At 40.5% G+C, this 24,729-nt stretch overlaps 1 protein-coding gene across 41 annotated transcripts in view; it reads left to right on the forward strand.

Annotated features, from left to right (window-relative positions):
- The window catches only part of col12a1a (collagen, type XII, alpha 1a), a 48,825-nt gene that overhangs the window by 18,391 nt on the left and 5,705 nt on the right, over positions 1–24,729 (forward strand). For 4 of the 41 annotated variants that reach the window (XM_049739639.2, XM_049739590.1, XM_049739637.2 and 1 more), the window contains 46 exons: positions 640–785; positions 1,122–1,251; positions 1,354–1,490; positions 1,992–2,121; positions 2,201–2,340; positions 2,460–2,592; positions 2,743–2,763; positions 3,475–3,614; positions 4,905–5,034; positions 5,206–5,345; positions 5,857–5,986; positions 6,165–6,185; positions 6,414–6,434; positions 6,675–6,695; positions 6,903–6,923; positions 7,168–7,188; positions 7,447–7,467; positions 7,709–7,729; positions 7,967–7,987; positions 8,270–8,290; positions 8,677–8,697; positions 9,161–9,181; positions 11,509–11,651; positions 12,528–12,657; positions 12,768–12,910; positions 13,175–13,304; positions 13,730–13,849; positions 13,933–14,079; positions 14,157–14,273; positions 14,356–14,508; positions 14,601–14,675; positions 14,759–14,898; positions 14,997–15,120; positions 15,201–15,344; positions 15,794–15,958; positions 16,075–16,113; positions 16,220–16,358; positions 16,892–17,034; positions 17,734–17,843; positions 21,941–22,093; positions 22,321–22,398; positions 22,772–22,858; positions 23,302–23,355; positions 23,667–23,762; positions 23,919–23,972; positions 24,506–24,559. In XM_049739639.2, coding sequence (XP_049595596.1) covers positions 640–785; positions 1,122–1,251; positions 1,354–1,490; positions 1,992–2,121; positions 2,201–2,340; positions 2,460–2,592; positions 2,743–2,763; positions 3,475–3,614; positions 4,905–5,034; positions 5,206–5,345; positions 5,857–5,986; positions 6,165–6,185; positions 6,414–6,434; positions 6,675–6,695; positions 6,903–6,923; positions 7,168–7,188; positions 7,447–7,467; positions 7,709–7,729; positions 7,967–7,987; positions 8,270–8,290; positions 8,677–8,697; positions 9,161–9,181; positions 11,509–11,651; positions 12,528–12,657; positions 12,768–12,910; positions 13,175–13,304; positions 13,730–13,849; positions 13,933–14,079; positions 14,157–14,273; positions 14,356–14,508; positions 14,601–14,675; positions 14,759–14,898; positions 14,997–15,120; positions 15,201–15,344; positions 15,794–15,958; positions 16,075–16,113; positions 16,220–16,358; positions 16,892–17,034; positions 17,734–17,843; positions 21,941–22,093; positions 22,321–22,398; positions 22,772–22,858; positions 23,302–23,355; positions 23,667–23,762; positions 23,919–23,972; positions 24,506–24,559 — 4,346 coding nt within the window. The remainder of the gene's footprint in view (positions 1–639; positions 786–1,121; positions 1,252–1,353; positions 1,491–1,991; positions 2,122–2,200; positions 2,341–2,459; positions 2,593–2,742; positions 2,764–3,474; positions 3,615–4,904; positions 5,035–5,205; positions 5,346–5,856; positions 5,987–6,164; positions 6,186–6,413; positions 6,435–6,674; positions 6,696–6,902; positions 6,924–7,167; positions 7,189–7,446; positions 7,468–7,708; positions 7,730–7,966; positions 7,988–8,269; positions 8,291–8,676; positions 8,698–9,160; positions 9,182–11,508; positions 11,652–12,527; positions 12,658–12,767; positions 12,911–13,174; positions 13,305–13,729; positions 13,850–13,932; positions 14,080–14,156; positions 14,274–14,355; positions 14,509–14,600; positions 14,676–14,758; positions 14,899–14,996; positions 15,121–15,200; positions 15,345–15,793; positions 15,959–16,074; positions 16,114–16,219; positions 16,359–16,891; positions 17,035–17,733; positions 17,844–21,940; positions 22,094–22,320; positions 22,399–22,771; positions 22,859–23,301; positions 23,356–23,666; positions 23,763–23,918; positions 23,973–24,505; positions 24,560–24,729) is intronic. The other 37 variants (XM_049739642.1, XM_049739644.1, XM_049739592.1 and 34 more) reach the window with 36 other exon arrangements.

Here is a 24,729-nt window from a genome sequence, read left to right on the forward strand (position 1 = left end):
CTCTGCGGTTTTGGTTTACTGCTCGGAATGCAGTCTTTGATTCAAGGGACTTTGAAGCACCCATGTAGGGTCGGCCTTTCCAGTGGGAATGTAAACTCTAGATCGTTGTCTTCAAATAATGTCAACATTAAAGAACGGCGCTCTAAACTTTTATCGCCCTTTGGGCATACCATGCGAAGCATAGAAGAATAAAAACACTTTCCCCAACAAGAAAAGAGCATCAGAGAGCTGGAAACGCTTGCTCATCGTAGATTTATGTGTTATGTCACAATCATATCAGATCATTCAGCTGGCCCGAATCTGATATAGGGAAAAGTAATTGGTTTAGTGTGTCTGTTTTATTGGTTCCAGTCCTCATATGGAGTTACCACGAAAATAACCTAATTTATTGCAAATGATTTTGCTGATCCCTAAGTTACTGAAATTATATGGCTGCAAAAATGACATACTAAATCTTCATCAAGTATGTGCCGTGTGGTATGAGCTTCATTTTGACATTTTTTTTTTTTTTTAAGTGCTTAAGTTTTATTGGCACTCTGTAAAAATAATACAGCTCAGGGACACCAGTAAAAGAAGACACTGTCTATGAGAATGTTTAATAATTAATTAATTAATAATTCGTCATCCTCTGTTCTGCAGTGCCCCTTCCTGGTGTAAGAAGGATGGACATCTATGATGAACAGATGACCACAATGAGAGTGAGATGGGAGCCGGTAACAGGTGCTACAGGCTACAAGTTGCTCTACAGCGCCATCAATGCCACGGAGCCTACATTTGAACAGGAGGTAATTGCCTGTTTGCTGCTTATATTAGGCTAATTGAAATTTTGTAGGCAGTTTTTAAAGCCAAGCTACATTGCTTAAGTCTGGTGAGCAGTCTTGGACTAAAAACAGGTGTAACACAATGAGGTCATATTTGTAGTACACAGCTACCATTATTGTCTGCAAGAAAAAGGGAAATACAAAGTCACATTGTTAGAAAAGGGTGGGAGTAATCATGTATGAGCTCACTCAGCCGAGGGAGCGTCAGAATTTTTTTCTGAGAGAGCTTCAAAAGATTGAATCCAAATGCGCAATTGGTTTTATTAACTTGTACCTCCAACCCGCGTTGTTTTCTCACAGATCATCGTGGCTGGTGGCACAACTGATACCCAGCTCGTGAAATTATCACCCAACACGGCCTACACTGTGTCCATCTTGGCCCTACATGGAGAAGGAGTCAGTGAACCACTGAGACAACAGGGAGTCACCTGTAAGCACTGGATGAATTCAGATGATATTTCCGGCCAAGGACAATCCTAAAAATGTCAATTTGGACCGTGTCTGATTGTCACGTATTTGTTCCCTTATTCAGTGCCCCTGCCACCCTCGGGTGAACTAAGGGTCCAGGATGTCACTCATAGCACCATGAGGCTCATCTGGGATGCTGCTCCCGGTCCTGTCCGCAAGTACATCATCACCTACAAACCTGAGGCTGGAGAACCAAAGGAGGTGAGTTTGATTCGTCTTCCCGTGTGGAAGGGATGATACGACTGAAAACTTGCTGACTGACGTCTCAATCAACATCTAGCTGTATGAACATTCAAAATGTTTGTGTCTGATGAAAAAGTTCGGTTTTACCAGGGTCAAAGTCGGGTTTATGTTTCTGTTGAATGGATAGACTACATGGTTGTTTTTCCCCTTTTGGGAGAATTCTTGTTCTGGAAACATATGTGGAAGTGTCTGATGGCCTGTCAGTTTGATTATGAAAAATGTAGTGAGTCGGTGGAAAAGTCTTCTGGCTCAAAAATAGCAAAATGTTGGCTTAATGGATGATGGGATTTTTACCCACTCAGTGACAGTATGCCACTTAAAACACAGACACATAAAAATGTCATTTTGTCTGATTTGGCTTCCAAATAATGTCTGGAAACTTGTGCAAGACTTGGGGAAAAAATATCTTCAGTCAGTTTACAAATTTGGAATAATGTTATGCAATAATAATGTTTACAGCTGGAAGTGGATGGATCAAGGACCACTACAGTACTAGACAACCTGATCTCACAGACCGAGTATACCCTGTCTGTTACCCCAATCTATGATGAAGGTGCTGGTCAGACCATGCCGGGCGTCGGAATCACTGGTAAGATTGAAGAAGATACAACACAACTACAATGACAATAAAATGAGCTAACCCTAACTTCTAATCTTCCATCTTGCAGATGTGGTTCCTCCTCCAAAGAACCTTAGATTCTCAGAGATTACCCAGACCAGTTTTAGAGCCACCTGGGAGCATGGAGCTCCTGATGTGGCTCTCTATCGCATTGGCTGGACCAAGAAAGGAGAAACCAACTTCCAATATGTACGTCTGCCTACATTTCTTAAAAGCAACTTGAAGTATATTTCATTGCTTGTCTAATTTTCCCCGTACTTAATTACTTTTTTAAGAATCATCTCACATGCTATGTTTTTTCTCATCAGGCAATTTTGAATAATGATGAGACGACCCATGTTCTGGAGAACCTGGAACCCGACACCCCCTATGATGTGTCCGTCACCGCCATCTATCCAGATGAGTCTGAGAGCGAAGACCTGCTTGGAACTGAGAGGACATGTAAGATGACTAAACGTTAACATAAATTCAATTTTTAGGCCCGGTTGCATGAGAGTTTCTCCATGAGGAATTTTGGTCGAAGGTTTTGTAAATGGTATTATGTTCAGTCAAAGGTGCGCCCATTATATCTTTTTATTTTTGCCTCTGTAGTGCCCAGGAGAAGTGTTCCGTGTAAGTAAATGTGTCAAAAAGGAAAACTATGATTTTCCTTTTCAAGTGATGAAAGCATGATTTATTATTTTTGGCCAATCTGCACTGGTGTTCATTGGTCGAACATCATCATTTTCATCATAATCTTCATCATCATCATCATCAAGCGAGGCCAGCTGTGCTGCCGCTGACACAGCTGTTGACTTGAAGTGCTTCCAGCTTCCGTCTTTGTCTGCGTGCTTGTTGCCCTGCTACTTTTCCTAATGCTCCTCTTAAGAATGATTCAATTGAAGTTAAATGGATGAAGACGGAGTTCAAGCGTGCATGTCAGGATTGACTTTTCTTTGGTTTTGATGTCCATTCCATCATCATCATTGTCATCATCATCATCATCATCCCATTTTTCCATCCATCCATCCATTGCACTTATTTATTCCAAATCCATCCCTGCTTCAGAAAAGATACCATCCCTGGGATGAGTATTTTTTTCTGCATTTAAAGCAGCAATCCTTGATATTCATATCATAGGAAGCATGCACATTCCAATATGTTGGTTATCTTGTTTTGATGACATTTTGATTCATTGACATATAAATTCGAGTCAATGGCTGGAATATCAAGGAGAGCATCTTTAAAAGCATTTAAAAAAAAAAAAAAAGATCAACCGCTCTTATCTGCTAGGATAACCAACCATCCTGACAAGGTTGTAATTGTCACGTATGTATTCTTCAGCACCTCTTGCTCCTCCTACCGACCTGGTTGTGTACAATGAAACAACCACAACCCTGAACGCCAGGTGGAATCCAGCTCCAGGCCGTGTCCAGAACTACAGGATCACCTACGTTCCCACTTCCGGAGGCAGGACCCAGACTGTAAGTCATGTGATATTTGTAATGCCAAAGACCTGAAACCAAAATGGATTTACAATGCATGAGCCGTATTGAATGTGTGTATTACAATTTTGACTGTACGCTTACTTTATGATTTAGCAGGTCTCAGTTGAATTGACTTGAGTACAGTCTCATCCAGGAAATATTTGTGCATTGCTCAAGCACAGCGGCATCACTTTTGCATGAATGCGGTTTACTCTAAGTCAAATATCCCTAACTGTTGTTTGGAAAAGGCAACCATGATTTGATGGAACCTGTCTGAGGTTTTTTTCCCGCCACCCCCCAATGTTTCCAAACAGTGGCGACTGTGTCCTGCTGGTCATGGGCACTCTTCCTTAAAGTCTGAGTGGATGGCAGTTGATTTTTTTTTTCCTTTAGTTGACATTGCTTCCACAATCCTGGCTTACAAAGAAATCTAATTATACTCTTGTGCTTGCATTCAAGCAGCATACATATTTTTGTCACTTATCATCCAGTATAGTTATTGTGCATTAATGTATTTTGACAATTAAACAAAATATTTCCATCCATCCATCCATTTTCTGAACCGCTTAGTCCCCACGGGGGTCGCGGGCGTTCTGGAGCCTATCCCAGCCGTCATCAGGCAGTAGGCGGGGGACACCCTGAACCGGTTGCCAGCCAATCGCAGGGCACACAGAGACAGACAACCATTCACACTCACACCTAGGGACAATTTGGAGTCTTCAATCGGCCTACCAAGCATGTTTTTGGAATGTGGGAGGAAACCGGAGCGCCCGGAGAAAACCCACGCGGGCCCGGGGAGAACATGCAAACTCCACACAGGGAGGGCCGGAGGTGGAATCGAACCCGCACCCTCCCAACTGTGAGGCGGACGTGCTACTCAGTGCGCCACCGAGCCGCCCTACAAAATATTTTTTTCCACTAATTTATTCATCACATAACCTTTCAACTTCAATACCACAAAGATGTTCTGAAAATTATTTACTAAATGGAGGAAGCAAATTTTGTTCGCTGCTCAGTCAGAGGCTGTCAACACCTTTAGCTTCACCTCACATGGCTTCACTTACATCTGCAGGCTTGCTGGACTGTGTTCCTCTTAAGACCTGATGAAATGTGGTTACCCCACAGTTGGCTGCAAAATATGACAGTGAAGGATGCATAAAAAAAAAAAAGTTAATGTCAGCTTGGTGAAGATAATGCATCTTGGGCAATAATGTGTTTTGCAAGATTATGTCAGGCACATTTAACACAGGAGAGGAAACCTAACATGCTCCTTATTTCCCCCAATAGGCCCAAGTTGGAGGAAAGAAGACCACTCTCTTCATGCCCAAGCTAACCCCTGACACTGAATATTCCATCAGCGTGGTGGCTGTTTACCCCCGAGGAGTCAGTGAAGAACTGACCGAACTTGGCAGGACCAGTAAGATGTTTATACTTTGGATGTTTCTGAAGAACAAGTATCAACAGGAGCAGCTTTAATGATTTATTTTACAGTGTATAAGGAGGGAGAAAATGATTTGAGTTGGGATGAGAACCAGAATGATGTGATGTCATTATCACAATAGTATTGAGTTACTTTCTTTTACTTCAGAGCCTCTGGGTGGTGTCAGGAACCTGCGGGTCACTGACCCCACGACCAGCACCCTGAATGTTGATTGGGAGCCTGCTGATGGCAACGTGCGACAGTATAGGGTCTTCTATCAACCTGCAGCTGGAGGCCGGGAAGACATGGTAAGTCATAGCCAAGTTTGTTCACTGGGATATTTTTGGGAAAAGTCTTCTGGATTTATGGAAATTCTTGGATTTCAGACAAGTTTGTGTATTGCATTTATTTGTATCATGGACTATGATGCACACATCTTACCAATTGCTATAATCTCTGCATTATTCACAAATATATTAAGGAAAATGTTAAAAAACAAAACAAAACGGCTATTGGTAGAATAGTGTTTGTTTATAGCTGAGTCTGTTTCTGGAATCAACTCCCACTCAAGATCCATCCGCAGTGCCTTTAATCAGATGGGTGGTCTTCAATTCCTGCTGTGACCTAGATAATATAAGCAAGTACTAAAGAAGACTGAGTGATGGGTCTTGACTTAGGTTGGAATGTTAATAGAAGAAGAAAATTCTTGGAATTGATCCTTTAATCCAGATCCTCCTTTCTCCCATAGCCTACTCTCACTTTTATGAGACAGCCTTGTCAGATCTTCCCCTAAAGTATTCTGTGTTGTCACTCCTTCAGGTCCAAGTATCAGGCAACACTTACAACACAGTTCTGAAGAAGCTCGACTCTGATACCGTCTACACTGTGACTGTGGTTCCTGTTTACTCTGCTGGAGAAGGACAACGCATGTCAGAAAATGGCAAAACATGTAAGTCCTGCTAGGGAATGAACACTAGTGTAAAATGAAATCCATTTCCGGTCGTTTAACCCTTTTTTTCCCGTCCTATTTGTATGACAGAATGTGTGTGTGGTGTGAACATTGATACACGTATACAATGTTTTATGAAAGATGAACACATTATACTTTTTTTTTCTCACTTCTATAGTGTACGAGAGGGATGATCCGTGTAAGTAAATTTGTTAGAGGGAAAACCATGTTTTTCCTTTTTAAGTGATAGCATGCTTAATCTATATGGCCAATGTGCACCGTTGCTCATTGGTCAAAACACCATCATTATCATCGTCGTCATTATTATCATCATCATCGTCGTCATCATTATTATCATCATTATCATCATCATCATCATTGTTAGGAAGGATAAACCCATTATACCTTTCTTTTTTTGCTTCTATAGCGTCCGAGAGCCGTGATCCGTGTAAGTAAATCGTTAAAGGGAAAACCATGTTTTTCCTTTTTAAGTGGAAAGCATGCTTAATATATATGGCCGATGAGCACTGTGGCTCACTGGTCAAAACACAATCATTATCATCGTCGTCTTCGTCATTATTATCATCATTGTTGTCATCATTATTATCATCATTATTATCGTCGTCATTATCATCATCATTGTTAGAAAGGATGAATCCATTATACCTTTCTTTTTTTGCTTTTATAGTGTCAGAGAGCCGTGATCCGTGTAAGTAAATATGTTAAAGGAAAAATCATGTTTTTCCTTTTTAAGTGAAAGCATGCCGTTGTTCATTGGTCAAAACATCATCATTATCATCGTCGTCTTCGTCATTATCATCATCGTCGTCATCATTATTATCATCGTCGTCATTATCATGATCATCATTGTTAGAAAGGTTAAACCCATTATACCTTTCTTTTCTTGCTTCTATAGTGTCCGAGAGCCGCGATCCGTGTAAGTAAATATGTTAAAGGGAAAACCATGTTTTTCCTTTTTAAGCGAAAGCATGCTTAATATATATGGCTAATGTGCACCGTTGCTCATTAGTCAAAACATCATCATTATATCGTCGTCTTCGTCATTATTATCATCATTATCGTCGTCTTCATTATTATCATCATTATCATCGTCGTCATTATCATCACCATCATTGTTAGAAAGGATAAACCCATTATACCTTTTTTTTTTGCTTCTATAGTGTCCGAGAGCCGTGATCCGTGTAAGTAAATATGTTAAAGGGAAAACCATGTTTTTCCTTTTTAAGTGAAAGCATACTTAATATTATGGCCGATGTGCACCGTTGCTCATTGGTCAAAAACATCATTATCATCATTATCAGCATCGTCGTCATCATTATTATCATCGTCGTCATTATCATCGTCGTCATTATCATCGTCGTCATTATCATCGTCGTCATTATCATCATCATTGTTAGAAAGGATAAACCCATTATAACTTTCTTTTTTTGCTTCTATAGTCACCGAGAGCCGCGATCCGTGTAAGTAAATATGTTAAAGGGAAAACCATGTTTTTCCTTTTTAAGTGGAAAGCATGCTTAATATATATGGCCCATGTGCACCGTTGCTCATTGGTCAAAACATCATCATTATCATCGTCGTCTTCGTCATTATTATCCTCATCGTCGTCATCATTATTATCATCAGTATCATCATCGTCATCATCATCATCATTGTTAGAAAGGATAAACCCATTATAACTTTCCTTTTTTGCTTCTATAGTCACCGAGAGCCGCGATCCGTGTAAGTAAATATGTCAAAGGGAAATCCATGTTTTTCCTTTTAAAGTGAAAGCATGCTTAATATATATGGCCAATGTGCACCGTTGCTCATTGGTCAAAACATCATCATTATGATCGTCGTCTTCGTCATTATTATCATCATCGTCGTCATCATTATTACCATCAATATCATCATCGTCATCATCATCATTGTTAGAAAGGATAAACCCATTATAACTTTACTTTTTTGCTTCTATAGTCACCGAGAGCCGCGATCCGTGTAAGTAAATATGTCAAAGGGAAAACCATGTTTTTCCTTTTAAAGTGAAAGCATGCTTAATATATATGGCCAATGTGCACTGTTGCTCATTGGTCAAAACATCATCATTATCATCGTCGTCTTCGTCATCATCATCATTATGGTCGTCGTCATTATTATCATCATTGTCGTCGTCATTATTATCATCATTGTCATTATTATCATCATCATCGTCGTCATTATAATTATCATCATTGTTAAAAAGGATAAACCCATTATAACTTTCCTTTTTTGCTTCTATAGTCACCGAGAGCCGCGATCCGTGTAAGTAAATATGTTAAAGGGAAAACCACGTTTTTCCTTTTTAAGTGAAAGCATGTTTAATATATATGGCCCATGTGCACCGTTGCTCATTGGTCAAAACATCATCATTATCATTGATGTCTTTGTCGTTATTATCATCATCGTCGTCATCATTATTATCATCGTCGTCATTATCATCATCATCATTGTCAGAAAATGGCAAAACATGCAAGTCCTGCCAGGGAATGAACACTAATGTAAAATTAAATCCATTTCCATTAGTTTAACCCTTTTTTTTTTTAATCCAATTTGTATGACAAAATGTGTGTGTGGTATCAACATGGATGGGTATACAATGTTTTATGAGAGATAAACCCATTATACTTTTCTTTGTTTTGCTTCTATAGTGTCAGAGACCCGTGATCCGTGTAAGTAAATATGTTAGAGGGAAAATCATGTTTTTCTTTTATAAGTGAAAGCATGCTTAATATATATGGCCAATGTGCACTGTTGCTCATTGGTCAAAACATCATCATTATCATCGTCGTCTTCGTCATCATCATCATTATGGTCGTCGTCATTATTATCATCATTGTCGTCGTCATTATTATCATCATTGTCATTATTATCATCATCATCGTCGTCATTATAATTATCATCATTATCATCGTCGTCATTATCATCATCATCATCATTGTCAGAAAATGGCAAAACATGCAAGTGCTGCCAGGGAATGAACACTAATGGAAAATTAAATCCATTTCCGGTAGTTTAACCCTTTTTTTCATCCTACTTGTATGACAGAATGTGTGTGTGGTATCAACATGGATAGGTATACAATGTTTTATGAGGGATAAACCCATTATACCTTTCTTTTTTTGTTTTCTATAGTGTCCGAGACCCGTGATCCGTGTAAGTAAATATGTTAGAGGGAAAATCATGTTTTACCTTTCTAAGTGAAAGCATGCTTAATATATATGCATCGCTGCTCATTGGTCAAAACATCATCATCATCTTTATTATCATCATCATTGTCGTCGTCATTATTATCATCATCATCGTCGTCATTATTATCATCATCATCGTCATCATTATCATCATCATCACTATCATTATCATCACGCGAGGTGCTTAGCCCATGCCCAGCTCTTGTGGGCCGGGTTCCTTCAAGTGCTATCCTGTCGCAGCTGCTTATCCGAATGCGCTAAAGTTATGTTAAATGGCTGATGAATTTATTGTTTGTGAAGTCCATTCCATCATCCCCTCATCATCCTTTAAATATCACTTCATCTTTTCCATCCATTTATCCATTGCATTTACTGATCCATCCATTCATTCACTTGATCCATGCTTCAGAAAAGATACGGATCTTTTCTGTCCTTTAAAGTATTAATTCTTGATATTCACAGTCCATGCATGCACATTTCAACGTGTGCATTATTTTGTGTTTTGATGACAAAACAAATGATCAGAACCAATGGAATATCAAGAACTGCATCTTTAAAATCCTCTTTTGAACTGAATCTAAGCAACCGCTCTAACTTTATGAAGTAACCAACCATACTGACATGGAGGTAATTGCCATGCATGTCTTCTGCAGTATCTAACATTGTGTTACATCCTTGGAAAAATGAGGATGACCATCTCCTTCACTTGGTTAAAAATCCAGTGAATTCTTTGTCTTCATTAAATGGCAGTTATTACCAATTCATTTCATGATGTCATAAAAACCAAGACCAGTTGATTGTACAATACCATAAACGTCTCTGTAGATCAATCATAAAAAAAATGAGGCAGCAGAGTAAGCAAAATCTGGAGCGAGGTTACGGACTGCTCGAAACCGCCAACCTCCACCCTTGAATGAGTCAGCAGTTTGTGGGGTGATTGCGTAGGAAGGAATTCCTCAGCTGGCAGCTTCATAATGGTGTCTCCTCTTTCTCTTTACCGTAATATTGTCCATTTAAAGGATGGAATGAAGGGTGGCGGTCAGGATAATGGTGAGCCTGGGGTATCAGAGGAGGGGGAGCGTTGACTAAATTGCTCTGCTTTAGGGAAAAGGAAAGGAAGGGGAGGGGACTGATGAATGAATAGAAAGCTTTATATTCTCTATGGCCTTAGACTTACTTGAATAAGGTCAAGAACGGTGCCTGCTATCATTTCCGTTTTGTTAAAATATTTCCTCTTTTTTCCAAACCTAACCAGCTTATCCAATCATATGCCTACAAAAACAAGACTTTAAATTGCACTTTTATTGACTTTGCGGCTTTTATACTGTCAGTTCCAGTGCTTTTAATCCGTCTAATTCATCTTCAGGATCTTCTCTAACCTTTTACAATTTATTGTGCTTTAAAAATTCAAAGGAACTTCCAGCAACTAGCTTCAGCCTGTGAAAGTACGGAAGTACTCTCTCTGTCTTAAACCCGCTGTGTTTTCCCCCCTGCGTTTATGAGGTTATAATGGAGGAGCGGCACAAAAGCACTAAACATGTGCTTCGGATTTTTGAATGCGTGTCTGCTTATGCACCTTGTGTATACTTTAAGGCTCTGACAGGAAGTTTCCTTTTGATGGCAGTTTTGTTACAACAATTTAAAGATAAACATGAGGGAATCTGCCCCTTTTTCCCATGGGATGTATTGTAGTTCCATGGGAAAAACCAACAGGCAGATTTTTTTAGTACCTGGACCAGCCAGTCGCTCATTATTTGAAGCGATTCAAAATCAGGGCGTATTGTTTCTACGCTTTTGGGGTGATAAAGCAGTGCCGCCCGCTCTCCTTCGGATTGGAATTACATACCTTAGTATGAAGGAAAAGCAGGATTTTTTTTTTTTACAGAGCTAGAAGCATAGAGTTGTCCCAAATCAATGAACATACTGAAAATTTAAGATTCATGCAGAACAGAGGGGTCAAGGTCACCCCCCCCCCCAAAAAAAAATAATTAGTGAGTTCGTAAGCTTCAACATGTTTATCCTTGTTTGCATAGAGCACATTTTTGGGCTTTAGGGGACATCTGTAAATTATTGGGGTAGATCTAACTAGTCTGTTTTGTTTCATCCTCTCTTCACCTCTCTGTGCAAACACTTCCACCACTGCCCTTTAACCTCGCTCTGTCATCACTCTTCACTCTGTCCAACGATCCTCTTCATACTTTACCTTTTCTTGACCTCGCCTCTTATATCTTTAACTTGATCCTTCTCTACACTCAACTACCTTCTTGCCATCCACCATTCCTGGCACTGCAGTGGAGCGTCGACCTGTCCGGAACATCCAAGTATTCAATCCCACAACCAACAGTCTGAACGTACGTTGGGAGCATGCCACAGGACCGGTTCTGCAGTACCGGGTGGTCTACTCCCCTTTGTCTGGTGCCAAGCCTGCTGAATCGGTGAGTTTCCGACAAGCAAGTGGGCACACATGTATAAAATGTATTTTAACAACCTAACGGCCCACATTTGACTTGAATTTAAAGTACTCTTGTGTTTGCCACAAGGAATGTAACAGCCTCATAATAAGACGTTAAAAGCTAAACATTAGTCTGGTTAGCAAATGTCATGTCTTTATACCTGTACACCAGCATGAACTGTAAACCTCAACTGTATGTGACATCTGGAAGGAGTGTTTCAACATCTTAACGTGGAAAGAATTTTTCGGAATATGTAAACAAGTTTTGAAGTTTTACTTGAGTGACATCATTGGCTCGCTTTACCGTCTGCTTCAAATAGTGAGGATTTCAGTTCTTCTATGAGGTGCATATGATATGACTCCACAACAATATGGCCTGTATCATCTGCATAACTGGCTTTAGGTTGACAGCTTTACCTTTGGTTGGCCTTGAAATTCTATTGGAGTAACTCTCCAACAAGTCAGGTCTCACGCAACTCGTGGGCCAAAGATGTGGCCTTCGCAGCCGTCAAACATACTCGTCAACTTCAAAAGAATATTTGGCTCGTCCCTTCTCTCTGTGCTGACAGCAATGGGACTGATGAGTCAAAGAGAGGTGTTGTGTGGAACGTACAACACACGTGTCCATCAAGAGAGAAGGGAAAGGTCTTGGGGGAGCAATTGGCAGGAGGATTCCATGTCATGTTAATGATACACTTCAAGTTTGCTCGTTTGCTCCAACAAGAAGTTAAAGGAGGGGGGTCCAAATGATAGAGAGCAGACAAAATAACTGTTCCATTCATTTTCACAAAAGCAGGGAGGTCATAGTCAAGTAAAGGATACTCAATCTTCACTATAACAATCATGTGTTTGCGTACAGGTTATGGTACCAGGGACTTCCACCACGGCATTGCTGCCAGATCTGATTCCAGACACGGATTACAACGTTGCAGTCGTTGCCGTATACAGTGACGGTGAAGGAGAAACCATCAATGACAACGGCAAAACACGTACGAATCTTATGATTACAACGCTGGCTTGATTAGAAAACTTATTTCAGTATCAATAGGTTTGTAAAAAAAATGTTATGATGAAGGTACTGACATTTCTTATAATGTAGGTCCTCGCGGCGGCCCCAGGGACATGGTTGTGTACGACCCCACGACCTCCAGTCTCTCTGTGAGCTGGGAACACGCTGATGGCCCAGTCACGCAATATCGCATCACCTATGCCCCAACCACTGGCGACCCCATTGAAGAATATGTAAGTATTTGCAGACGTTGTAATTAAGTTGAACTTTGTATTGTTATAAAAGTGAATAAATTTAATTTAGAAATTAAGGATATGTTGGGCACATAATTAGGATCAGCTGCACACTCTAATCATATCCTGAAAAATTCGCCATAACATCTAATTTGTATTAAATTGTTTACGTGTACCAATTTAAACATCCTCCTAAGGGTATGTAGCGTATGTTGCCAATTACAATGATTGTTGACATTTAGGTTTCTGTCATATGACTTGCAGACGACAGTCCAAGGGAACAGAAACAATGTGGTTCTGCAGAACCTGGATTCAGATACCCCTTATCACATCAAAGTGACTGCCATCTATGCTGATGGACCAGGAGGAGAACTGGAAGGAGATGGTCGCACAGGTACAGACTATTCAACATGTGTCTCTACAGGAGGAAGAACACTAGAATGCATTGACTTAATTCGGCATGAATGTTTGGAATTCACAGCAGAAGTTGGAAAGATTGAATGGATTCATTTACTTGATTAGAATTGTGAGTAATTCCAGAAAAATAGGTTTTGGCTTGATGTCACACTGGCCAAAATAAACACAAGCTATTGCCAGAGGATTGCGCAATGCCTGGAGTCCAGCAGGACCTGCTTCTTGAAGTAGTCCTGGCTCGCATTATACCTAATTAACAAAATGAAAGTGGCTTCTTGTAGTTTTCCAAATTCCCCATAGTTCATATAATCACTGATAAGGTGATGAAACAGAACCATGTGAAATTTCATTTGCATGTTGTTCCTCTGATCTAATGATAATCGTTATGCCTGGGCTTTCCTACAGTGGCTATGCTTGGACCCAGGAACCTTCGCGTTTCCGATGAATGGTACACCCGCTTTAAGGTCTCCTGGGACCCAGCTCCATCAAGGGTTACCGGATACAAGCTTATCTACCAGCCTGAAGGTAGCATTATGCCATTCTTGAGATGAGTACCTTGATTAGCATAAATATTTTTCACACCGTGTCCTGCTGGTGTTTCCTCCCAGGCTCTGATCAGTCTGAAGAGGTTTTTGTTGGCGATGTCACGACCCACCAACTGAATAACCTGACACCCGGAACCACTTATGATGTGAAAGTGTTGGCGCAGTACAGCACCGGGATCAGTGGACCTCTGGTTGGCCAGGGCACCACATGTAAGATGATACCTGAGGTACAGCTACTCCAAATTGTTTTGGCATTCTCAGTCAAATATGCTTTGGGTCTTTTTTAGTGTACCTGAATGTGACAGACTTGACAACATATAACGTGGCCTATGACACCTTCTGCATTCGCTGGGCTCAGCACAGAGCCGCAACGTCCTACAGGCTTAAAGTCCAACCGGTTGATCGTGAGTGCATCAGTAGTTTTGATTTTTGGAGAATCTCTTGAAATATTGTTTCGGATAGATCTAATTTCCCTTCCCTCTTCAGCCTCTCGAGGTGGAGCTCAGGAGATCACAGTCAGAAGCAGTGCGAGTGATCACTGCTTTGACGGTTTGACACCTGACACCCTCTACACTGCCACTGTGTATACTCAGACCCCCAGCATGGAAGGGCCTGGAGTGAACACGAAGGAGCGAACATGTAAGATGGCATTTATTATGCTTCAGTGTATGCTCTTCAATGTACATGCCATTGACTATTTATTTAATGTACTTTTTTTCTGGTCCCTTAAGTGGTTAAACCCACTGAAGCGCCAACCGAGCCACCACCTCCTCCTCCACCAGCAACAGTTCCATCAGCATTGGATGGTGAGGAGAGCTTTCACATGTTAAATAATGATACTAAATCACCGGACTGGCTTTTATTAATCACTGATATGCTTGAATCACAGTCTGCAGAGGCGCTAAGGCCGATGTGGTCTTCCTCATTGATGGCTCTTGGAGTATCGGAGATGATAGTTTCCACAAGGTCATCCAGTTTGTCATGAGCATGACCGGTGCTTTTGATGTTATCAGTCCGAGTGGCATGCAGGTTAGAAGAAGTTCTTTGGTGTCTGTTGAATCAGAACATTTTAATCGTCGGTCTACGTAGAATGTAGAGTAAGTTTTCCATTTCGCATTTTCCCTCAGGTTGCATTTGCGCAGTACAGCGATGATGCTAAGACTGAGTTCAAGCTCAACACATACCATGACAAGGGTGTCGTTGTTTCGGCTTTGAAGAATGTTCGCTACAGAGGAGGAAACACCAAGACAGGTACTCTTCTTACAAGTGTGCGTCTGCACAATGAAATGAACAAATGTGATAATGGTGTTGATTTTTGCTTCTTTGTCCAGGCATTGCGCTGAAGCATGTTTACGACAAGGTGTTCACCTCTGACAGTGGAATGAGGAGGAATGTTCCTAAAGTTCTAGTGGTTGTCACCGATGGACGCTCCCAGGATGATGTCAAGAAGAACGCCCTACAGCTGCAACAAGCTGGTATGCCTAAATTAATTTGCATCAATATAGCTCACAAACACAAATTTGAGTTATTGAAATTTCCCCTCATAAATGTTTACAGATTTGATTTTTTTTTTTTTACCTCAGAGAAAAATGTTACAAATTCACCACATTTGTATTTTGATTAGTTTGTTTGTAGAATTATGCTGAACTCAAAGTTCTGCATAACATTATGGAGCAGGGGCAGATGGAGCAAGGAATAATAGAGGAGTCATTTGTTTTAATTTTTGTTAATGTTACAGTCCACCGCAGCTGTCCATTTGTCAAATCTCATGTCATCTTTCTAAACCAAGAAATATTCTGCCAACAAACAAACAATTCATTTTTTTCCCTACTTTTGGTACCAGTTCAGTTCGGCATTATGGCTTTTAGCTGTTGAACTCTAATTTCCTTGACAATTGAATTGTTTTGTGTTGTTCCCTCCACAGGCTACAGCGTGTTTGTGGTTGGCGTAGCCGATGTGGACATGGCAGAGTTGAGAAACATTGGCAGCAAGCCCAGCGAAAGACACGTGTTTGTGGTCGATGACTACGATGCCTTCGACAAGATCCAGGACAACCTGATCACCTTCATTTGTGAAACTGCTACCTCCAGTAAGACAGAGAAGATATTATGTCCTTTCAATCTCTTTAAACCTAATGTCTGAACACATAAGAAGCATTATTTCAACCCTAAGAGTATGTTTGATGCTTTTCTGTTTTTGCTTTAGCTTGCCCTCTGATCTACATGAATGGATACACCACACCTGGTAAGCATCACGCACACTAACTGATCCCTACACACCTTGCTAACATGACTAGCATGTCTTGTTGTGGTTTTTACTATTGACGTGACTGTTCTTCGCCAATTTTCAGGATTCAGGATGCTTGAGGCTTTTAACATCACAGACCGCACGTTCGCTGGAATGAATGGTGTGTCCATGGAGCCGGGCTCATTCAACAGCTACATTGCCTACAGGCTGCATAAGGATGCCTACATAAACCAGCCAACCAAGTAAGAACTGGTGCAAAACCCTGAGTGCATGTAAAATCAACAAAGTAATTTCATGTCCAACCCCCTGTCATTATTGATAATGATACTTAATTTCCCCCGTCGTCAAAGAGACTACTCAAGTGAACCATCAGCAATAAGTTGAGAATAGATGCCCAAGTGATATCACCTGGAGGAGATTTTCTTCCTGTCCTGTTCTTTTCTGTTTTAATGACACAACTCACCCCTGGGCGAAATGTTTTGCCCTTTTATGCATCCGCAAGTGGTGTGTTTGCAACTACTGAACTTCTCAAGTAGTGAGTGGAATGGAAACAGTTGACAATATAGTCAGGAAGAGAGGATGGAAAATACTTTCAACATGTGAGTCATTTTTGTACACCCAGAGGGGTAGCTGGTAATAATTTAGCTTTTAATGGCTTTGTGACAGACTTTAACATTCTTGTTAGTTCACTCTTTAGCAAGTTGACAACATTTGTTCGATTGCTTGACTCTGTGGACTTTGGGTTAATAACGATACAATTTGTTTACACCAACAGGGAGATCCATCCAGATGGTCTTCCCCCATCCTACACCATCGTCCTCCTCTTCAGACTTCTACCCGACACACCTTCTGAACCTTTTGATGTTTGGCAGATTTCCGACAAAAACAACAATCCGGAGGTCGGCGTCACCGTCAATCGTAAGTCTCCTTTTGTCATACGCTATAGCATATCATCCATCCATCCATCCATCCATTTTCTGAACCGCTTAGTCCCCACGGGGGTCGCGGGCGTGCTGGAGCCCATCCCAGCCGTCATCGGGCAGTAGGCGGGGGACACCCTGAACCGGTTGCCAGCCAATCGCAGGGCACACAGAGACAAACAACCATTCGCACTCGCACTCACACCTAGGGACAACAATTGGAGTGATCAATCGGCCTACCAAGCATGTTTTTGGGATGTGGGAGGAAACCGGAGTGCCCGGAGAAAACCCACGCGGGCTCGGGGAGAACATGCAAACTCCGCACAGGGAGGGCCGGAGGTGGAATCGAACCCGCACCCTCCTAACTGTGAGGCGGACGTGCTACCCAGTGCGCCACCGAGCCGCCGCTATAGCATATCAAACGCGGACTAATTAATTATGGGTGGAAACCGATAATTGGAAATGTGCAGAATTGTCGGTAGTCTTCTACGGTAATTTAGGATGGGGTTTCCTTCTAAGTTGGGCATTTATTTTTCAACTGCACATGTGGTAAGTGCATGCAAATGATTAGGAGAATGGACTAAATCCCCCTTAACCTTCTTGTTATCCCCCTCATCCGTCCGTCTACCCCCATGTGTTCCCTATAGAACTGTCTGTGCTTTCCATGTCGCTTCATCAAAGCTTCCTCTCTTTCCAGCTTCAAGCAAAACAATCACGTTCTATAACAAGGACACCCGAGGAGAGATCCAGAGAGCCATATTTAATGAGGAACAAGTGAAGCGCATTTTCCATGGCAGTTTCCACAAGGTAAACACACCGTCCCATGCTCGTTGGGAAAAGCTGTCGTGGTCCTTATTGAATATCTTCATCGTGTTATAATTTAAATCATCGAAAATATTTTAGCTCAACTTTCGGATCTATTGTTTAGTTATGAAAGCACCAGCCAAGCTCATGCCTTTCCCCCCAAAAAACTATTTCCAATCATTCATACAACTGAGGTATTATGTCCAAATGGTATTTTAGCATTCAATGACTTACTTGATGAATGAGCTTTGACGTTTATAAATACAAAAGAAATTCTTCAACTTCATCAATCCAATAACCACATGAAGACCAGCTATTCTGCAAGTTGTTGAATGATTTCCAAACCAATCAACGCTGCACACGGGAGGCTGGATTGCTTTGTTTTCTATTTGATTTGGATTGAATGTGAATTAGTCATGGTGCATGTAGGTACTTGATAAACAAAGCTCTCCACACTACTATTTCAATTTAAAATGATTGCAGCTGGCTTGATGTCGTCATCTTCTAGGTCATTTTACTAACAATTAAACTTTGCTTATTAGAGGAGTCGTTAAGAGAAGTTTGTCATCGAACAATCTGTCAAAACAAGACATCGCTTGAACTAACCGCCTACGGAGTCATTATTTTTCTTTTACGAAACCTTTGTCTTCAGAACATTTGCCACTACATTAGGCCCACTTGCTTGTGTGTCGTCTCTTGGGATGACTGAAATCAGATTGTATTGAATCCAAGTCAAAGCAGCAGCCAATGTAAAACATCCACTGTTTTGTTTTAACTCAGCAGGCTGTTAGGATCACAACAATGAAACATAGTATATTTTCTTACCGATGACTTATCCCACACAGCAGGGAAAAATAGTCGTTTCAAGGCCACTTGCTTTTACTTTTTTTTTTTCTCCAAAGACTAATATGTAAGTCCCCTAAGAAGACTGATTAGATAAAGTACCTATCCAATGGCAACATTCAATCATGCCTGAATAATCTCAATTGAGTGGACCCTTGTAACACAATCAGATTTTGAATCAATCTTTCCTTAAAAAAAAATAATGGAAATAGAATAAGTCGTGATAATACTCTGAGAACATGGATTGAGTTATTAAATATTTTGGCAAGTTGTGTTGTTAAATAAGCGCAAAAAGAAAAAATAATGTGTGACGAGCTACTTTGATGAGTTTTGGTGATAACTGACTTTTTTTTTCTTCATATCGTCATACTTTCTGTTCAGTGTTTTGACTTCCAATCATTGATAGCATAATGAAAGCATACTCATACCAAAATAAGCCAAACAAAACAAATTTTCCTTGAAAGTATTATTTGAGCCCAAGTTTTTAGACTGCGGAAATGTTCCAATGGTGCATTGTATTTCGTTTTCATCCTAACAAATATGATCTCAATGTTATTATCTAGGAACCGCAAAACTAATTTTGGGGGGATTTTATGAATGAATGAGATCCTGGAAAATGTTTGCTGATGATTTCATGACATCACCGTGGCTTTTGTTCGACAGCATAATTTATATGTGTGAGCCCTCAGAGCGTGACTGTATTCCGAATGTACACTGGGTGGCTAGCTTGCGGCACAGTGGTCAACCTAGCCTCTTATTTACTGGAGTACTGACTGGGTGCTGTTGCTTCATGCTTTGGCAGACTATGTTGATGTGGTTTCCTGTCACTTTGTCCACTATAGTTACAGAATCAGGCTGTCAGGCTGAAACATTCTCCGGCAAAATTTAGTCAATTTCTCTTTTTTTTCACCAAGATTTATTATTGATCAATTATAGCTCCACTTGACAATCACTTTCCCTACAGTATTACTTTCCCAGCAACATCACAACACATAGCAGGGACTGCCATTTTTGTCAAACATATTTCCCCTTCACTCATGGTCTCTTCTGCTTCAAGATTTTAGCTGATAGCTTCATAAATGTAGGGACTGTTCAAATGTTCCAACCCCCAAATAATCCATCAGGTCTCAGACATTATTCTTTGACGTTTCTAAAAGAAAAAAAAAAAAAAAAATCACCATCATGGCTGAATGCTGACCACAGACTTCTACTTTTGCCAATGAAACTTTAGATCTGAAGTTCACTTTCTCTGAAGTTCACTTTGAACCAATATTATAAATCTAACTTTAACTCTCACAATAATAGAACTTTCCCAGTAATGGAAAGTATAAACATTACTAATCGCAGTAATAAATTTAAAAATAACACAACTAAAACATTGTTTGAATCCAGCAACCACATAACAGGATTAGGTTTCATAGATTTTTTTATTTTTTTAAGAAGTACAAAAAACACAGTTACAGTATGCAGGTAGGGCAGTCATTCTGTGAAAAAAAAAAAATAGAGCTTTGACGTACTGCCATAGGAAAAGGAAAGATACCGAGTATCCAGTCTGAATTTTATTTTGGTAAGGAGCACAATACTCCCTTTTTCCCCTTACACCCAACCCTTTCTGGCTTTTTCATTTTTGTAATGTACGAAGAGTCATTCTACGTGGTTCAAGTCCACAGCACTTGGTCATAAAGTGCTTGCATTTGGCTTTCGTCTTCAAACTTGTAAATAAAGAGCAACCCGGGCTTGAGAGGTCGTGGTCTACCGCGAGCTGAGCATGTGGGAAAGCTCTCAAAGATGAATTTTGCATATGAGAGACACACTACCCCTCTTGGGAACTCCCTGACTCCCACTTTTAAGGGTTAGGAGATGGTCTTGTTGACCCAAGATTGCTCTTTTCACTTCATCTCACTGCAAAACAGTAGAAGATTAGCTTGAAATTTGCCTTTGGTAAGATTTCACTGGAGTAAAACCAATTTTTTTTTTTTTTTACTGCAGTTGTCATTCTCTAGAGCATTGTTTCCTAACAAGCCAATACCACACCACCAAACAAAAATGTATGAGTACTGAAATAATGTTGCTTTTGTCTGACTTCACTGACAAATGTACACACGCAGTGTAAAATGTTTAATTCTACACAGCTACTTACAGGAAGTTGTGACTTTTCCTGGTGGTACATTGGTTTATTGTCTCTTCTGCCCTCTAATGGAAGAGAATTGTGCTTCCTGTCACTATATTTTGTTTGTTTGTTTGTTTATTTTCACATGCAAAAACATTTAAAATGTACATAGATTAAATAAATGTGATGGAGAATGTCTTAAAAAACCCTCCAGGGGCTTGCAAAGTGGCATTCTCCAGAAATATGAATACATTTAAGGTAAAGTTTCAATAGATAGAGAAATATGCATCCTAATACATATCATACAGATGGAAAAAAAAGAAAAAATAAGAAAAAGTCAGTGTATATGTCAGTGGTATAGCTAGAAGAACAGATTTACTTGTATTTTGGCTCGGACAAGATCATCCTCAAGATAAAAGTGCCATGGTATAGTCTACCTAAGACCGAGCAATTAATGACATATTAGTTTCCAAGAACTTTGGTCAAGTCTGTGGTTGTTAAGATTTTGTATAAAGGAATAGTGACATGCTTATTGTAAAATAAAGAGACCACTGAGCAGGGGAAAATGCGCTCTGGTGAAATGAAAGCTCGGTATGCCACAAATGATATAGTTTCATAACGCCAAGCAGGGCTCTCCGAACACAGTCTGACACTTGAGTCATTCTGTATTGTTATACAAAACTCAGTTTTTACCACTGCAGGCTGCTGTCAACTGTTGTATATTATGATCAGCAAAGGCATCAAACGTTCGGAATCAGGAACCACTGGATGGTAATATCGGAGTGGGTAATAAGAGCAGTTTTGGAAATTCCAAACAGTTTCCCAAAAGAAACAGTTGTGTGTACTGAAGTATGAGCAAAGGCAAAGCTTTTAAAAAATCTTTAAAAGCTAAATACAAAAAAAGGGTTCATTGAGGTTGTTCTTATCCGTAAGGCTGCACTTTTCCTTAATTCCTCATTTCCTTCGTGCTTAAAAGGTCGGTCAGACCCCAGACAAATCCAAAAGTAAATGTCAAAGCCATATTTTCAAAAGCCCTACGCATTATCAAATAATAGCATAGCTTCACGTTTGGCAGCTGCAAAGGTAGAAAAGAGGACAATAATATTTTGAATAACCGTGCCACCTGTCCATCATCTTCGTCCTACAGCTCCACATCACCGTCTCCCCAGAGAAAGTCAAGCTCAATTTGGACTGCCAAGAGGTGGGGGAGAAGCCCATCAAGGAGGCCAGCAACATCACATTGGAGGGAACCGAAGTGCTTGGCAAGATGGTTCGCTCGGGAAGAAGGCAGTCTGCAACGGTAAGTGAAACAAGACTTCCAGAAAACACATGTGCAAGAGCATCTCATTTCTTTTCACAACTTCAGTGAACAACGAATAAAAAGGAATTCTTTGAAAGAATTCCATGTGTGGCTATGCACGGTAAAAAAAAAAAGAGCTCAATGTGCAGTTTTTAACACTGTGCATTGTCATCATGTATGGAAGTCATTTTTAACACGCTTCAATGTTTTTGTCTACCTCTGTTTAGTTCCAGCTCCAGATGTTCGATATTATCTGCAGCTTGAGTTGGATCAGCCGAGACAAATGCTGCGATCTGCCAGCCACGGTAGGTTTCATTTAAAAAAACAGGGGTGTTCAATAACAGCAATCATTCAGTGGTTGGAACTCTGAAGTGGAGGACCAAAGGCCTCTTCATGGATTGGACTGTAGTTCTGATGGAATAAAAAGAAAATTTGACACCAACATGAAATGATTGTTCTGCACTCAGAATTGGCACATGCATTCATTTTGCATGAAGAGTGTACATACACGTTTTTCCACTTATAATTGCCTAATTTCCATTGATTGTGAGGTTTTTGAAGCACAAGCTCTCTGATTAATCTCGATGGCCTTCTTTGTAATTTTTTTTACCCCTAATTGCTGGTCTTATCTACACAAGTAGTTTCGCTCATTTAATCCTTTTTCTGTTTTGTTTCCAGCGAGATGAGGCCAAATGCCCGTCCCTCCCCCACTCCTGCACATGCACGCAAGATAGCATCGGCCCCCAGGGTCCACCCGGTCCTTCGGTAAAGCTACTGCACATCCCGTTTTTCCTCCGACCTGTCTTCATCTCTAATGCTGATAAAATACTTTTCTCATATGTCAAACATGTTATGACAATGATGACAATGCCATAGATTATTATGATGGTGCGACTATGAAGAGCAGCTTGACATATGCCTGCAATACAGTTTGATCTCCAGAAGTCTGAGGATGTCCCTCGCCTCAGGAGATATTTTCTTTTCCTCTGAGCAGCTGAGCAATGAGGCCAGTCACATGCAATGAAATGTGGGTTTCGATGGCAGCGTCAAAAGACAAATGCCTGTTGGAAAAACGACTGCCCATAACCCCCACTCATCTCGTGCGAGGAATTATTTTTTTTTTTTGTATGGCTGTGCATTTTAGGGCTGTTGGAATTTTCTCCTGTTGTTGCACTCACGCTCTGTCTTTTGATTGCTTACCTCTCTAGGGCGGCCCGGGAACTAAGGGACCACGAGGAGATCGAGGCGACCCAGGCAAACCTGTGAGTAAAACCTTGGTTCCTTTTTAACATCTTGTAACGTTTTGTTTTCAATTCGACAAACGCCAATGATAACTCCCAGATTTTGAAACACCAAATCTCATTGCTGTGGTTTTCCAGAAGCAGTGACTCGTCTGCTCTAACAATATCGTTAATCACACCAACAAAAGAAGCAACATCTGAAATTCTTTATTTTTTACCATTAGAAGATCTTAACTTTTCAACAACAAACTGATGACGTCTATTTTCAAATTAAACATCTGATCAAAGTTGTCTTTTTTAAAGCTATTGTGTTATGTTTTATGTCTCGGCAGGGTCCAGTGGGACCACGTGGTGACGCAGGACCTGTCGGCCCATTGGGACCCCCAGGTCCTCAAGGTCCTAACGGACTGTCTCTACCTGGATCACCTGTAAGTTTATGAACACCACCAAGTTATAGAACCTTTATCATCAGTGAATACAGCAATGAGAAACATATGTGGAAATTCTTGAATAGGTGAAAATCTACAACCATCACTGTTTGCCATAGCAAAGTAAAAATATGTATTTTTCTCTTCCATATTCAGGGTCGCCCTGGACCAAAGGGAGATCGCGGAGACCAGGGTCTAGGTGGCCTGCAAGTAAGCCCCCCCACTCCCTTCTTGTGGTTTACGAACAGGACGTAACAGAGTATATCTGCTTCTGTAGCCTGGATTCAGTTAACATTGCAATCAGGGAAACCACACTCAGGAGTAGGTGGATTACCCTCCATCCTCAGGGACACCCACATTCTGAAAGAGGCGCAATGATTGACAAACGGTAGACCGGAGTTAAATTATTAAGCGTGGACTCAAGTTACCCAAATGAGAATAACTGAAATGGAACATGTTCTTTTCTCAGCCTTATAACAGAAAATACTGACTTTGTAAAAAGTGTGTGTAAAAAAAGTAATTGCAGTATATATGTGCAATCAATATTGTACATGTTATTATGCACATCCAGTATCAACTGCATTGAGTCTGAAGTTAGTATGTTGACTCTGGCGTAATAACTGAAAAAATGCACGATTTTAGAGCGTTATAGTCCATTTAAGCAGAGCTATTTTGGTAACTGCATGAAGAGGTTGTTCCCGATCATTGCACATTGATTGACTGTGTCTCCTTTCTTCTTTAAGGGTTCTCCTGGACCACGTGGTCCTATGGGTCCTGTTGGACCAAGCGGAGCGCGGGTAAGGCATACTTCCAAATCCGCTTAGTGTGCTTTCAAATGGATGTAACATTCAACTACTATACAGCATTTTACCTAACTTTTGTCAGCAATAATATTAGGTGCTAATTCAATAAGACAAACTTAAGACCGAAAGCAAAATACAGTCATGAAACTGATGCATTGTATGTT

This window comes from Syngnathus scovelli, chromosome 14 (assembly GCF_024217435.2).
Source record: "Syngnathus scovelli strain Florida chromosome 14, RoL_Ssco_1.2, whole genome shotgun sequence".
In the NCBI taxonomy this organism is placed as follows: Eukaryota; Metazoa; Chordata; class Actinopteri; order Syngnathiformes; family Syngnathidae; genus Syngnathus; species Syngnathus scovelli.